General features: G+C 39.9%; 1 protein-coding gene across 1 annotated transcript in view; it reads right to left on the minus strand.

The window, feature by feature from the left end:
* Positions 1-13,929: 13,929 nt before the first annotated feature.
* Positions 13,930-14,226, minus strand: part of MELLADRAFT_107696 (uncharacterized protein) — a gene marked incomplete at both ends in the record, with an annotated part of 2,797 nt that continues 2,500 nt past the window's right edge. The window contains one exon of the mRNA XM_007411272.1: positions 13,930-14,039. Coding sequence (XP_007411334.1) covers positions 13,930-14,039 — 110 coding nt within the window. The remainder of the gene's footprint in view (positions 14,040-14,226) is intronic.

Consider the following 14,226-nt stretch of genomic DNA (forward strand, 5'->3'; position numbering starts at 1 on the left):
TGATTGTCAATGCAAAAACAAAGCAAAAAAGGAAGAATGAGTTAGTTCAATGGATTGAAATTGGTTTTGATTAATTGTTGAAATTTATTTTTGAGGTCGTGACAACTTGTTCTTGATCGCGTTGGCTGCAACACATAAGAACTGGACCATGTCTTGAACGGTGAGCATTGACATGATGTTGGCATCATGGGTGTCAAGAATCAAGATAAGGTATTCAACAACATCAATAGGCCTTGTTTCTCATCCTTCCCAATCTTTCCTCTCACCATGTTAAATCATCTTTTCCTTCACCCAACACGTGCAATGTAGGATGAAACATGTCCTGCCCTCCCATTGTGGTGATGGAAAGAGCAGGTCTGATGATTGAATTGATAAGGAATTGGAAATTGCTTGTGATGACTTGATACTCACTGGAGAATGACTATAAAGACCTGTTCATAGCTTGATTATTAACAGGGCAATGAATTCATAAGAACTGGGCAATATTTGCCTAAGAAATCTGTGATATCTGTCCAATAACTAATTTTTAATTGTCTAATATATTGTCAATAAATATCCAATAATATCCTGATGTAGTTGATTGCCCTGGCCTGCTAGTGAACTGTGATTGGGGACTGTGAATAGGTCACTGAGATGGAGGAAAGTCATGTAGGTGCCATACAAAGCCCACCTAACCAGGTTGGTCTCAGCGTCTTCAGAATCCAATGCCTACCTAGGTAGGTGCTCTTTTCTGACACCTACCTGCTGCTGTAGCTAGGTAGGCAGCAGAATCACAGGACCTACCCAGTGTGAGAACATTTCATGATATAGGCACCTTTTTCCAGTGCATATCTGGGTAAAACATCAGGAAGACGCCAGAAGACCGGTGCTCTTTCTCAAGCACCTATCCAGCCACCGCAAGTCAAGGAAATTAGCAGGACCCTAACTATAGCATTCTTTGGTATTTGATTCACATTCATAAGTATACAATACAAAAAAAGGTTCAAATATAAGTGTGTGTTGTATGATGAATAGAGGATCTGTCACGGAAGAACTGGTTTAGCAAGAAAAAAAAAATGTTTCTTTGTAAGGTACTATGTATATCATGTTTTAATTATGAAGTCTATGTCAATCAAATTCTTGGGCACTAGGAGGAATCTTCTAGATACAAGAATTGGTTACAGTGCTATGTGACGTAGCCCCAACAAAATGATGTGAAAGCATCATTGCGTCTCACGCGTTACACTCACGTGCAATCCTTTGCAATAATCCCTCATTACCTTTGTATTGAGGAGCTGTTGACCATCCTTTAGTTTATTATATACTAGGCAATTGGCGCCCAGCCGCCACACAGACATGAGATTACAATCCCATCAAAACATTGTGTTGATCTACACCACAAGGTAACAGTTGATGGAACCCGTTCAAAGCAGTTGGAAATCCATCCTAAAATCAAACAAAGATTGGAGAAGGAATCAGAAAGGATTTCAAGAAATTTAGTTCAAGATAGACGAATGAATTGTTTGAATTAGATGAAACCAAAATTTTACTTTGGCAATACGACAATGCTGACGTCTGAGAAAGCCTACTCGAGACCAAAATAAATGTGAATCTGAGGTTGAAGGTAGTGAAAACTCTCCGGTGCTTACAACCAAATGTCATCATTGCATGAGTCGGCAGGCATTTGTTTTGGAAGGACTTTTGCTGGTGATCTGGATGTGGTATATCATATATATAAATTTCTTTAACCCTTTTGGAAGGGGTGGGATAAATGTACAATCTGGGCAGACACTATACAACTGCGTTGATAGTGATGAGAAAGTGGGGAGCCTCAAGGCTCTCGAGTCTACCGAGCTGGTCGGAGCTTCAAACACTCTCCACAGCAATACCTGATTGCGGCTTTGACAACCTATCCATTTAAAGTCTGATTCGTAATCTATTTTCTTTATTTTTATTTCAAATTATCTTTAAAGTCTTCTATTTTATTCATTTATTCCTTTCATTGTATCGTTAACATAGTGCTCAGAACTTCTACTTTAGCCAAAAGACTCTTAAGCTTAATACATTATAAAAGGTTAATAATGTATCTCGCGTGTTTGGGGGGGGCCGTCAGGCCGTAAGTCTCGGGGCCGGGTAGGCTCTCTGCGCGGCAGGGTGCAGGGGTGGGTGGGATGGTCAAAAGAAATTATTTGAAATGAAGAAGAAGAAAAAGATTACTAAGATTATTACCTTTTACTTTTTGCTACGAAAAAGAGGAAAGGATGGATGAGGTGATTTTTGGATAATATTTGTGAGAAAGTGAAGAAGTAAAGAAGATGACTATATTCTTCACTTTCGAAAAAGCGTTGGGGGTTGGTATGCATTACGCTTTTTCCTGCCCGGTACCAAGAGTTTCTCTGTACCGGGCTCTTACATATCTTATCCTCATCTGTCTGACTTTACATGGAATTATACAGGTACCGTCGTGCCTTTGGGCACCTGTAACATTGCATTTAAAGTCTGATTCATAATCTATTTTCTTTATTTTTATTTCAAATTATCTTTAAAGTCTTCTATTTTATTCATTTATTCCTTTCATTGTATCATTAACATAGTGCTCAGAACTCCTACTTTAGCCAAAAGACTCTTAAGCTTAATACATTATAAAAGGTTAATAATGTATCTCGCGTGTTTGGGGGGGGCCGTCAGGCCGTAAGTCTCGGGGCCGGGTAGGCTCTCTGCTACCATCTCTCAGGACTTATCATCCGGAGCCTGCGGAGAGCCACCTCGGTACGTACTGAGAGTCTCACTCCCCAACTCTTATCGCTCCCCTCCCGAAAGTCTAACAAACTTCTCTTATTGACAGGTCAACATATCAATCACACCGCTATCTCAATTATAACATACCTAAACGTGAATCTGAAGCAGCAATCTCATTGAATTCTCCTTAACATCGATCAATCATATCACACTAGGTACAGCTTTATCTCCTTTCAGTAACTCCTTTTCCTCACAATCATTCTTCCCGTTTAGTTTTGGTAATTCCCCAAATGTATAGTGCATCTCTAATTTCTTCGTCTGAGCACTTCTTTAGATAAACCTGATAGGCTTTCGATTGCCATCTTCCTAATCAAACGATTTCCTCTAGCGGTTGTTTGTCATTCCAGTTGTAAGTCGCACCTCCGACCCTGAATGAATGCCTGGATAATTGATTCTTTCTGTCATACTTTTTCCAAACTTTCTTATATATGCTGATTGCTCTGGACTTTGACAATCTGTTGAGGTTTTTCTTTTTGTCCCAATAGGAGAAAATTGGCGTGTGAACTGAAGGTAAAGATGACTCATTGAATAAGCGTTCAAGGGCTGCCACTGGGCATAGTAAGGAATTGAGTCTTTGAAGTCTTAGCCACTGGATTTCACCTGGCTTCGCGGTCTTTGCGTTATATATTGCGACTTCAATGTACGTTTTCTCTGGATTATGAATCAGATCCATGCTCCTAATTGTTTGTTTTGACGTGTTATCCGTTACCAGTTCACCCAACCTCGCCATTCCCCAAAAGGCCACTAAAGCAACTGTCAAAGCAATCCTTTCGATATGACTACCTTTGGACAAATCTTTCGCTAATTCCACTAAGTGTTGTAATTGTACGGGCTTTTTCGTTTTCTCTAAGTTTCTTTTTGCTTCGACGTCAGCTACACTTGATGCTTTCAATAATAATTTTAATGTTTTGTCATTTTCAGGAGGAAATGGAAGGTCATGGAACAAGTGCCATGATCTTATACCGGTGATATATTTCAGCAGAGTACCAGCAGTTATTTTATGAGATGCGTGTAAGTTCTCCAAGATGTCTTTGTCTTCCAAATTAACGTTGTATTGCCTTCCAGCCCACACCACAAACTCCCATAATCGATCTTGTGATAAAGGCAGTAAATCAACTCTCTCTATCTTGTGAAACTCGCCGAACTTCTCCAACTTCGATATTGCCGAGCTATAATTTTCTAGCGTCGATTGAGTCCAACTCCCACACAGTAAGTGCATTTTCAATCTATTTGTTTTCCAATCTATCTCACTATCATTCGCCGAGACAAAAGGAAAGCAATACAATGGACTTAAATTAGTTTTTTTTTTTTTTGAAGGTAAGACCGTTTTTTTTTTTTTTAACGTACCCTGTTCTATTTTTCAAAAACGTCACTATCTTCTTTTCATCATTCATTTCGATGAAGTTAGCTTCTTTTTATTAAATTTCTCAAGTCAATTGGTATATCGAATAGTACCTCGAGGTCTTCTGTTCCTTTTTCTTTGATACCTCTCGACAGTTGATCTGCGTCGTTATTTCCGGAAGTTACCCTTTTGACTTTAATATCACAGTTAAGTTGTCTAAGTTTCTTCTGGATTAATTTCCATTCATCGTTTACTAACTTATGTTTCGATTTGTGGTTGTTTATCACAGCTTCAGTGGTGGTATTATCTGAATAGACTATGAATTGACGGTTGTTGGTGGGGATAAGGGTTTCGATCATGTGTAAGCCAAGTCGAATTGCCACAGTTTCTAACCAAGCAATGTCATGCTGTTGACAGCCTTGTGAAATTTCTCTTGATTTCCAATCTTGTTCCAACCCGAACTGAGACCACCGATCACCAACTAAAACCCCGATCCCGTAACCTGTGCTCGCGTCACCAACCCACTTGATTTCTTCGGGTTTGATGTCGGGAACAATTTTCATTCGATCAAAGTTCTTCAAAGCATAACTCCAATCTTGCAACTCTTCTCTCGCTCCCATTGGGAGATCTCGTAGAGCGCTATGGTTATACCAGGACTTGTCAAATCTATATAAACTCCACATATATGCCTTCATGTCTGGTAAGATTGATGTCAAATGACTCAATTGTCCGGTAATTTTCTCTATCTCTTTCTTGCTGCATTTCTTCTCTCTAGAAAGTAAGTCTTCTATCTTCTCGATTCTTTCATTAAGTTTCTCTGTCAGGAGTCTAACTGTTCTGTCTCTCCCATTCCAGATAAAGCCGAGATACTTCTGCTCTTCTGCACAGTCCGAAAACTTTTCTTTATTCGACTGAACACCCATCTCCTTAGAAACTTCAAGTATGTCGTTCATTTCTAAACTATCTCCCGCAGACTTAACAAACATATTGTCGTCCACCCATTGAAATATGGCTCTAACTTTAAACATTGACTGAATAATGTCTTTCCAGGCGTCTGCTAACCACCCAAAAGTTCCACATCCGGCTACCCCACCGAACGGTATTCGCGTATCTATCCAGATATTGCCTTTGAAGTCTTTTATGGTAAGAAACTTCCACTGTGACATGTGAGTTGCGCCTTGTCTATAAGCCTTCTGCCAGTCGATAATCGCTAACAATAAAATGACACCCGGCAATGTCTTGAAGTAGTTTTCTACTGTTTTAAAATCACTCCACGTTGTTTCGAAGTCATCCTTATTGACAAATGAATTTACAGATGGTACGTCTTGTTCTTCTTTTTCGTAATGCAAGTTTTTGAGAATTTTAAGAGTTCCATCAGAGTATACGTCTTCATCGTCGTCTGAGTCATTCCCTCTTTCCACTGTGTCCTTCCTCTTTTTCTGATTAGTTTGTAAAAGTTTGTTCCTTGGATAGGACAAGTCATTTATCATACGTAATGACCCGTCATTATTGACAACGCTTCCCATAGGATTTGAACGGAAAAACCCCCACCTCTTATATACTTCCTCATGCGTAAAAGGTCCAAGAATTCGTTTTTGCTTTCTTTCCTTATATAAATTATTCATAATCTTATCTTGAACTGCCCAAGCTGATCGATGGTTATCTGGTGTGAACCATTTCCTTCCTTTTAATTCATGTGGTGGAATACCTTGGTGAAAACCTTGTGTAAGTCCAATCCATACCTTCTTCCATTTTTCTGATAAGTTACAGCTATCTAATAGTGACCTCCACTCTTCTATATTCATTTCGTTTTTGATTTCTTCAGGCCAATTCTTTAGCATTTCAGGCTCATCCAATATATATGTCTCTGTCTTTTCGATCGCTTTCTCTCTGGGGACTCTTTTCTCTCTCTCTGGATCTATAAGTGGAGATGTCACATTGCTTTATCGCATTTTCATTTTCAAGGAATAAAGCAAAACAAGGAAGAAGAAATTCAACAACAACAAAACAAATTAGTGACGATTCTCTGAGCAGACAAACAACATCGTTCTTTTTTTTTTTTTTTTGGTAAGTAAATTTTTAAAATTTTGACAACAGTTTCTTTCAATCATAACAAAGAAGATATTAAATCATTATGCAGAGAAAAACTAACTAAGAACCAGAAGGTCCTGGAGTTGTTACTTCTGGGCTTGCCGCAGCAACGCCAGAACCAATCCGACCCGATACGATATTTCGGGGTCTTTTCATATCGTATCGGTGAACCGATATATGTGAAGCGATACCCGATACGATATGGATAGAAAAAAAATCTGGCTCCTCACGTCGTATCGCCCAAGCGATACGACCCGACACGATATAAGAGTCAAATATTGCTTTCATCAAGGTAAAGCAAGAAAAAAAAATCGTGTATATGTATATAACAACGTGAATAGAATATCTACTTGATATCTACATTGTTATGAAATAAATTGTTTAAAAAGAAATATCACAAAGAAACGTCTTTTTTTTTATTGCTGCTTTGTCTGAGTAGGTACTTTTCAATCAGTTCCCTCGCTTCAACAAACTCGTCTGGTGGTGCAACCCCAGATTTGATCCATTCTCTACAACCTACGGACCTCTCCATCGTGCTTGAGTCCAGGCCACCACGATCAGGCTGACAGACGTCAGCTGCAGAGGAAAAGGTCCTTTCAACAGGGCATGTTGTACCTGAACACGCCAAATAGTTCTTCGCAAGACTGGCCACCAAAGGGAACCACTTATGGTTGTCCTATCAAATGTATAAGCTAGTGAGTATAAGAATAAATGTGAGATCAATAATATAGAAATACACACGAACATTCCACCACTTCAAGATGCATCCATCCTTATAGGGATACTTAGTCCCCAGATAAAGCTCCAATTCATCGGACCGATTGGTGGATTCAGAGATCTCTGAAGGTCTAAACAAATTATCATTGTCTTGGTCATCATGCTCATTTTGATTCGGATCGTTTGATTCTGAAGCCTGGGACGCCGCAGTTGCCAAAGGCTGACTCGTTGAGTCATTGAGATTTGTTGCTAAAGTTTCTGCATTTTGAAAGGCCTTATCCAAGGCCTGTTTCAAAAGCTGTTGAACTCGTGGGACCTCGGCAGGATAATAATGTTCGAAAAATTTGATGCGCTTGCTGGGATTCAAAACAGTAGCTAGGACAAGAGTGTTGCAGTTGAGAGCCTCTTTCTGATACACCGCGAGTTTTTTGAGCATTACACCAATCATTTTATGTAAACTTTTATATTGAGTTTCTTCTTCCAACTTCTGTAAAGACTTCTCCATGCGACAATACTCAGAAAGCACACGTGCTCCTGAAGGGTGATCACCTTCCATCATTAAAGTGGAGGAGAGAAAGACCTACAAAATAAAAAATAAGCAAATGTTAGTCGAGTCACCTGAAATGTGTTGGAATATAATATACGTACCTCTAGCACACTGTTTGAAGCCCTTACAGCGGCCCATTCACTCTGTGTAATACACATTTCATCGAAAAGATGAGCATCAACTCCTCCCAACATCTGTGTCACGGTCTGAAAACCAAGATTATGTTGAGTCAAGTGAATACAAACTGATAAACATCTGAACATACCTCTTGTGCTTGACAGACTTTTTGGCAAGATGTGACTGCTGCATTCCAACAAATCCCATAACCAGCCGTAATTGATCCTTTTCCTTCCCTTCGAGCTTTGAAAAGGGCTCGCAGTGCTGGATTGGCACAAACTCGACGTGCGAATAGATCCACCTGCATGAATATGATCAGCACTATGATCAAAAGCAAGTGTAAATAAAAAAATGGACCTTTTGGACTCCCTGTACGACTACATCTGGCTTCCATCGATTATTCGCTATAGCTTGTCGTAAATCAGTCTCACCTTCATCTCCCTCTTCAGCCTCGGTGTCGGTGTCACCATCCTTATCGCCACCAACATCCTCGCCATCTTCAAGAGTGTCGATGATCTCGGTTGGGTTGGTGTCTTCAGGGAAGTTAGAGGTGGAGGTGGTGTCCATCGCCAACGATGGCACAGGGATTTCTCGGCCTGGCGTCGTAGTTGGCTTCGTGTGTCCAGGGTCTATCTTGATGCTTCTCAAACCAGCCTTGACCACAAGCGCAAGCTTGTGCGCATAACAACGGACATGGTTGGCCTTTGCGTCCCATTTGACCGGATCGTCACATTCTTCGAAAATACGTGCCATCTCGATGGCCATCGTATTGTTGTTGGCACCGGAATCGGTCGACTGTGCTAGCATGTAATGAAATTAAAAACAAATTATGTCAGTTTTTTTGTTTATTGATTAATAAAGACAAATCAAACGTATCTTTTTATGTAGGCCGTGACGAACAAGGAAACGGCCAAGTGGCCGAGCAAGTAACACACCAAAGTGATTCCAGGTTACTAGCTTCAGTGTGAGATGTCGCACCTGAAACTTCCAATCCTTATCGATATAAGAAACACTTGCTCCAATAAAAGCATGGCGCCGTCCTTTGGTGGTCCACCCATCATGCATCAAACAAAACGAACTATTGTTGTCCTGATAAGCAAATAAATCAGAACATATTTGTCACTTTAAAGAAAAAACATAAAGAAAACATACGAAGAGGTCCTTTATGACTTGCTTTTAAAGTCCGATATATAAACGCTGAGCTGCTTGAGCTGCCCATGTCGACGAGTAAATGGTGGCTAATGGATTGGAATACCATAACGCTGTCCGAAGAGTGATATCTTCAAATCGCGCCCAAGGGAGCGCGTGTCAAAGAATCCATATGACCAGCATAAGGTTCATATTCTTGACACCAAAGGGCTGTTTAACGACGAATTGATCCAAAGTGTTGGATTGGGTCTGCTTAGCCTTTTGTTGTTCTGCCCAAGATGGCTCGAGCTTGAAACCTTGCTTGATTGCAATGTGTTGTTTGACACATACTGGTCCAGTTTCGGCGCCATTGCGATGGCCGTATAATGTCTGATAGGTATTAGCACACTTCGCAAACGATTCACGGCAGAACCGACACTTGTAATACCTCAATACACCGCTACCTATCTAGATCACATAGATGGGTAGATCAGTGCTTGTAATAGAAAGAAGGCTCAATCGAAAACCACTTACTTCATCCGGACATTTGACTGGGTCTTCATAATACTTAAGCAGCTCACGTACGCGTGCAGTACGGCCTTGAGATTTGGGTTCAGCATGGACTTCGCCAGTAACCTCAATATCAGAGTCTCGGTCAACGTCGAGGCCTTCAGGAACGGAATCGGGTCTAGGTTTCTATAATAATATTGAGTAAGTATAAGCTTCATCTACACCAATTTGATAAGATCATAAATTTATGATACTTACATTTTGGGCTGCTTGGCGTTTAGACTTCGTGCCACTTTGTTTAGATGCCGGTTGTTTCCGTTTCTTTGATCGGGTTGAAGGTGTTGCGCTAGCAGTGGAAGGATCCTTCGAGCTGGACGTGGTATCTTCCAAATGATCGGATTGGACTGGCAACGATGCCATGCTTGAGTAGATCAAACTGTTGGTAAATCTGATGTGATGATGATAGGAATCCAATGATACTAAATAAAATACTAAGTGATGGATGATAAATTTAGGTAAAGCGATATAAAGTAGCAAGAAATTGTTTAGCATGTTCGGAATGGGGATAGCCTGAGAGTGGAAACGCAGGAAGACCATGCGGTCAGACCTCCTGGGTGGCTTCATGACCAACTAGATAGACAAATCGAGACTAGTTGGTTCCGAGTTGGTGTGAGGTGTCCACCGGATGTGGTTGAGAGTGAGAGATTCGAGTGCTACGCAGGGTCTCCGACAGGCCTATACTTGAGGTAGGAAGCCGTATCCCCCCTTCTGCGAGACGAGCGCGAGACGTGGGGTGAGTCGTACAGCTTTGGTTTAATTTTTTTTCCAGTGGCGCTTTTTTTTGCTCAAGATCGCTTTTCGTCTGAGAAGTTTTCTAAGAAAGGTATCTGTATTGATACAAGTATCAGATACGTTATGTGAGAGTAGTGAGAGTCAAATGAAACAGTCACAGTGCGGTTGTCTTTGTTGAGCTCCTGTGGTGCCGATACATAGGACTTCATAAAACAGGATATATACACTTTGATTTATAATTGGTTTGATTAGATGACTGATTCAATGTCGTGGTTTCTTTTGGATCAGGAGTTGATAAAGCTCTCAATTCTTTTAATCGAAAGCATTCGATTCAATTAGATAATCGATGCTTAGATAATCACATGTATTATCTAATTAATTTGATTGGATAATAAAGAAGGGAACATGATCATTGATTTGATTTTGTTCTTTTCATTTTGATCCAGAAGAAAAGAAAACTTTCAATTCTTTATATTGAAAGCAAGAACACATTTCATTCTACATGAGAAGCTGCAATCGAAAGCAAAAAAAGTACTTAATTACTCACTTTTGATTGTGCACGTTTCTTTTGATTCGAAAAGTGTATACTTGTGATTGCTTTGGAGGCTTTTGAAGGAATACCTGCATTTCGACGGTTTGGATCCTTTTGCTTATGAGAGCTTTCATTATGCAAATCATTTCCTTTCGTGATTCAATGCTTATGCTAGGTGTTGCTCAATGACCTTGTCTTGCTTTTAATTGTCTTGCTTTTAATTGTCTTGCTTTAATCGCTTTAAGTCTTTCGATAAAAGCAAAATGTCAATTTGATACCATCCCAAAGATATATAAAGACCATTGAAGTGCGGATTTTTTGATTCACCATATCACAAGCCTATCATCAGAATACGCTAACTCTGAGTTTGTTGGACGGCAGTGAGCCAAAAACAATGAACTGGACTTGAGATAAGGCTTTTGATTTTGATCAGATATGCTGTTCCGGGTTTGTTGGAAGGCAGTGAGCCAATAGCAATGAACCCTCAACAAGCTCATCGAATATCTCAAACAATTGGGCACATTGATTGAAAAGTCTCAGTATTAAATTGTATGATTTAAATCATAATGCTCAATGCTCGGATTTGGTATTTGGGATGTTTTAAGTAATGCTTCAATCTGCTTCAATAGTGGAAAGTGTGCACAAAACTTGTAAGAAGTGGGAATCCAGCAGACCGGATTCATCGATATGAAACTTTTTCTATCCAGGACATCGGATTATAAATCCAATCAATCAATAGAAGTTGTGCAAGAGACCTTTATGATTAAATAGTCTCGTGGGCTTCTTTTTGTTTGTTCTGTTCGAGAGATCATTGTTACTGGTCTGATCTTTTCCGTCCCCGATTCCGCAATGTTTTTCAGGGACTTTGTTCGAAAGCTGAAGACTGTTCCCGAGGTATACAACAACCTTCAAATTGAAGATCTTGTACGCTTTTGTCAATTTGGAGGTGATTTGCTCCTGCGTGCTGGTCGTGGTTTATATTTATCAGAAACTCGTTCACATATGGAATACCTCTTTGAAGCACTCGAATACCAAATCCCACGTGCTGCTCTCTCTCACTTATGGTTACATGCATTCCCTTTCCTTGAAAGATGTCTAGTCCTTCCTTTCAAAGTGGTCAAGAGGGTTGGTTTGCAGTTTACTCGTCAGATTCCGACTCGATTTCTCTATCCACCGGTCAAGCATTGCCCGTTCTGTGATCCAAATCACCTTCGGGATCTTCCAGTCAAGACAAAGGATATCATAAATGGCTATCTGTATGGTCTCGATGGAATACAATCAATAAGGATTGTCTCGCTATATTGTGAAGGTAATTGGTAATTTCTTTTGTGTCTGTGGGATTTCAAAAAACTGACGAGGATGCTGGATAGATTGCTGCACTGCATTTAGACCAACATACTATTCCCACCAGGGTACTAGATATTTTTATACCAAAGCTCAGGGACGAGATCTGGAAGTTATTCAAGTACATCAACACTACTTTATGAAGAAGGACCTGGCCGAGCATTTTTCCTTTATGCAGATGTTGGCTCAGTAAGTTTTTGATGTTTTTTTTCATTGTGAAAGAACTTGATCTGATCCAATCAACCCATAGTGTCTCAATATTCAATCTTGTAAACTTGTATAACAATCAGCACAAAAGCGATGAATCCCTAAAGTTCAAAGAAGAACAATCTTTTGGAGCGTCAATGTCACCGGAAGTCTGTCGTGATGGTCTTGAAATTCACCGTCTATTGTATCACTTTGACCTCCGAAATGCTGTTCTTACCGTTCCAACTGCTGGTATAGACTCTCAGAGATATTTGAAAGCAATGAAGGAACAAATTGATTATTGGTCAAGATCTGGTACTGAGTATAAAGATCACGCATGTGGCAAATGCCTATATGTTTCTGATGAAAATAAAGGTAGGGAATTTCTTGTGTTATTCCTTTTCATGATTGTTCTGACATAATAATCCTTTCCCTTCTGATTAATCTAGCAATCCGTGCTTGTGTCACTGATGGTGTCACTATTGGCCATTGGTGCTGCAGTGCTTCAAGTGAACAATTGAAGAAGATAGCTGAATTATCAAACTCTCCAATTCCCGATGGCCCTTGTCTCAATGTCTTAACAAGCATACATGATAGATTGTGTAAAGATCATCAGTGTCTCTTGAAAGATGAATGTGTAGTTCAGCCATGTACAAGGACACGTCAACCTGAGCATGACACCTGCAATGATCCTGAACATGTTGCTATTTCAAAACAGTTCCACGACCGCAAGCTTCAAAACTTCACAATGACATCAAAATTATCTCGTCCTGGAGCTAGATTACCAACAGATCCATCAGTCCATCAAAATTGTTGGACAGCAGAATTGGATGAATCAACACTTGTTGACGTTGATGAGGCCGATCGTAAACATGAAGCAGAAAGATATGGTGGACAAGATATGGACGACAACCTTTCTCAAAACACTGACAATCAGACAAATAAAAAAAAACATGGCCGTAAACCCTGTATGTCACGCTGTCGTACTCACAATGACCAGCTGATTGTCAGTACTTGTGGGATCATTTTGGCACGGCGTACTTTTTACCGAGCAGAAGCCCCCAGCGCTGTTAAGGTCAGTCAGGATGAAATTCATTTCATAATTAGATTAAATTAATTCCAACTGACATTCATATATTTTATATATGTGGTAGCAATTCATATTGGACTCTTTCCCAGCAAGTATCCCCAACCTAATATTCTACGATAACACGTGCAATTTGGTTCAGCACATCTGGAGCAATCCTGAGGATGCTAAAGCTTTCAAGGATGTTGTCATTCCAGTTGATGTCTTTCACATGTGTTCACATAAAGAATCCGATCGATTCTGCCAAGAATTTACTGATCCAAACAAGATACCTGACCTGAAAAAGGGTGGCAAGTGGTTATTCAACTCTTCAGCTGCCGAACTGACAAACATCTGGTACGGTGGATTTGCATCCATTTGCAGAGGTATGCATGCTATCCGCTACAACTTCTTTCTAGAAGAGATGGTCAGATTACGAAATGGATGGTTAGAGAAAAAGCTGAAGATGAGAACTGATGTGGATTTCATAACAAAAGGTTGGATCTTTTAGTTGATTTTAGTTATTGTATGGATCAACATGCAATCAATCAAGCACCTTAAAACATTTCTTTAATCCTTATTACTGTGATAAGATTTGTAATGCCTAAAGGCAAACTGAAAAAATGATAAGATTATTTGATGAATAATTCACTCAAACAATTGTCAGATTAATCCATGATAGGCTCAATCAATTGATGGGTATAACAATCAATCATGAGATCATGGTTCAATACATATGATAATAATGATCGATTCAAAAAAACTGTGAGTCAATTTGTTCAACTTTGGGTGAGTTGAGTAATATGTAGGTCAAACCCAGGCTCGACTTTATTAATAGCAATGAACAGTAATTTCGATTTCAAATGAGTATCAAACAGATACGGTCGATCTGGGGTATAAACAATTCTAAGTCAAACATCTTATTAATCTATCACCACTGATACACAAGGACCTCCCCGACCAGAGGTGATCTGACGAAAGGATTCTCGAAAAACAACTGTAGCTTCCTTGACTGTGGGCTCCGGCCTACTCGCCATCCAGTCAATAAGCTCAGATCTCTTCTTCAAAACCCAGGT

The sequence above is a fragment of the Melampsora larici-populina genome (assembly GCF_000204055.1).
Source record: "Melampsora larici-populina 98AG31 unplaced genomic scaffold MELLAscaffold_24, whole genome shotgun sequence".
Classification (NCBI taxonomy): Eukaryota; Fungi; Basidiomycota; class Pucciniomycetes; order Pucciniales; family Melampsoraceae; genus Melampsora; species Melampsora laricis-populina.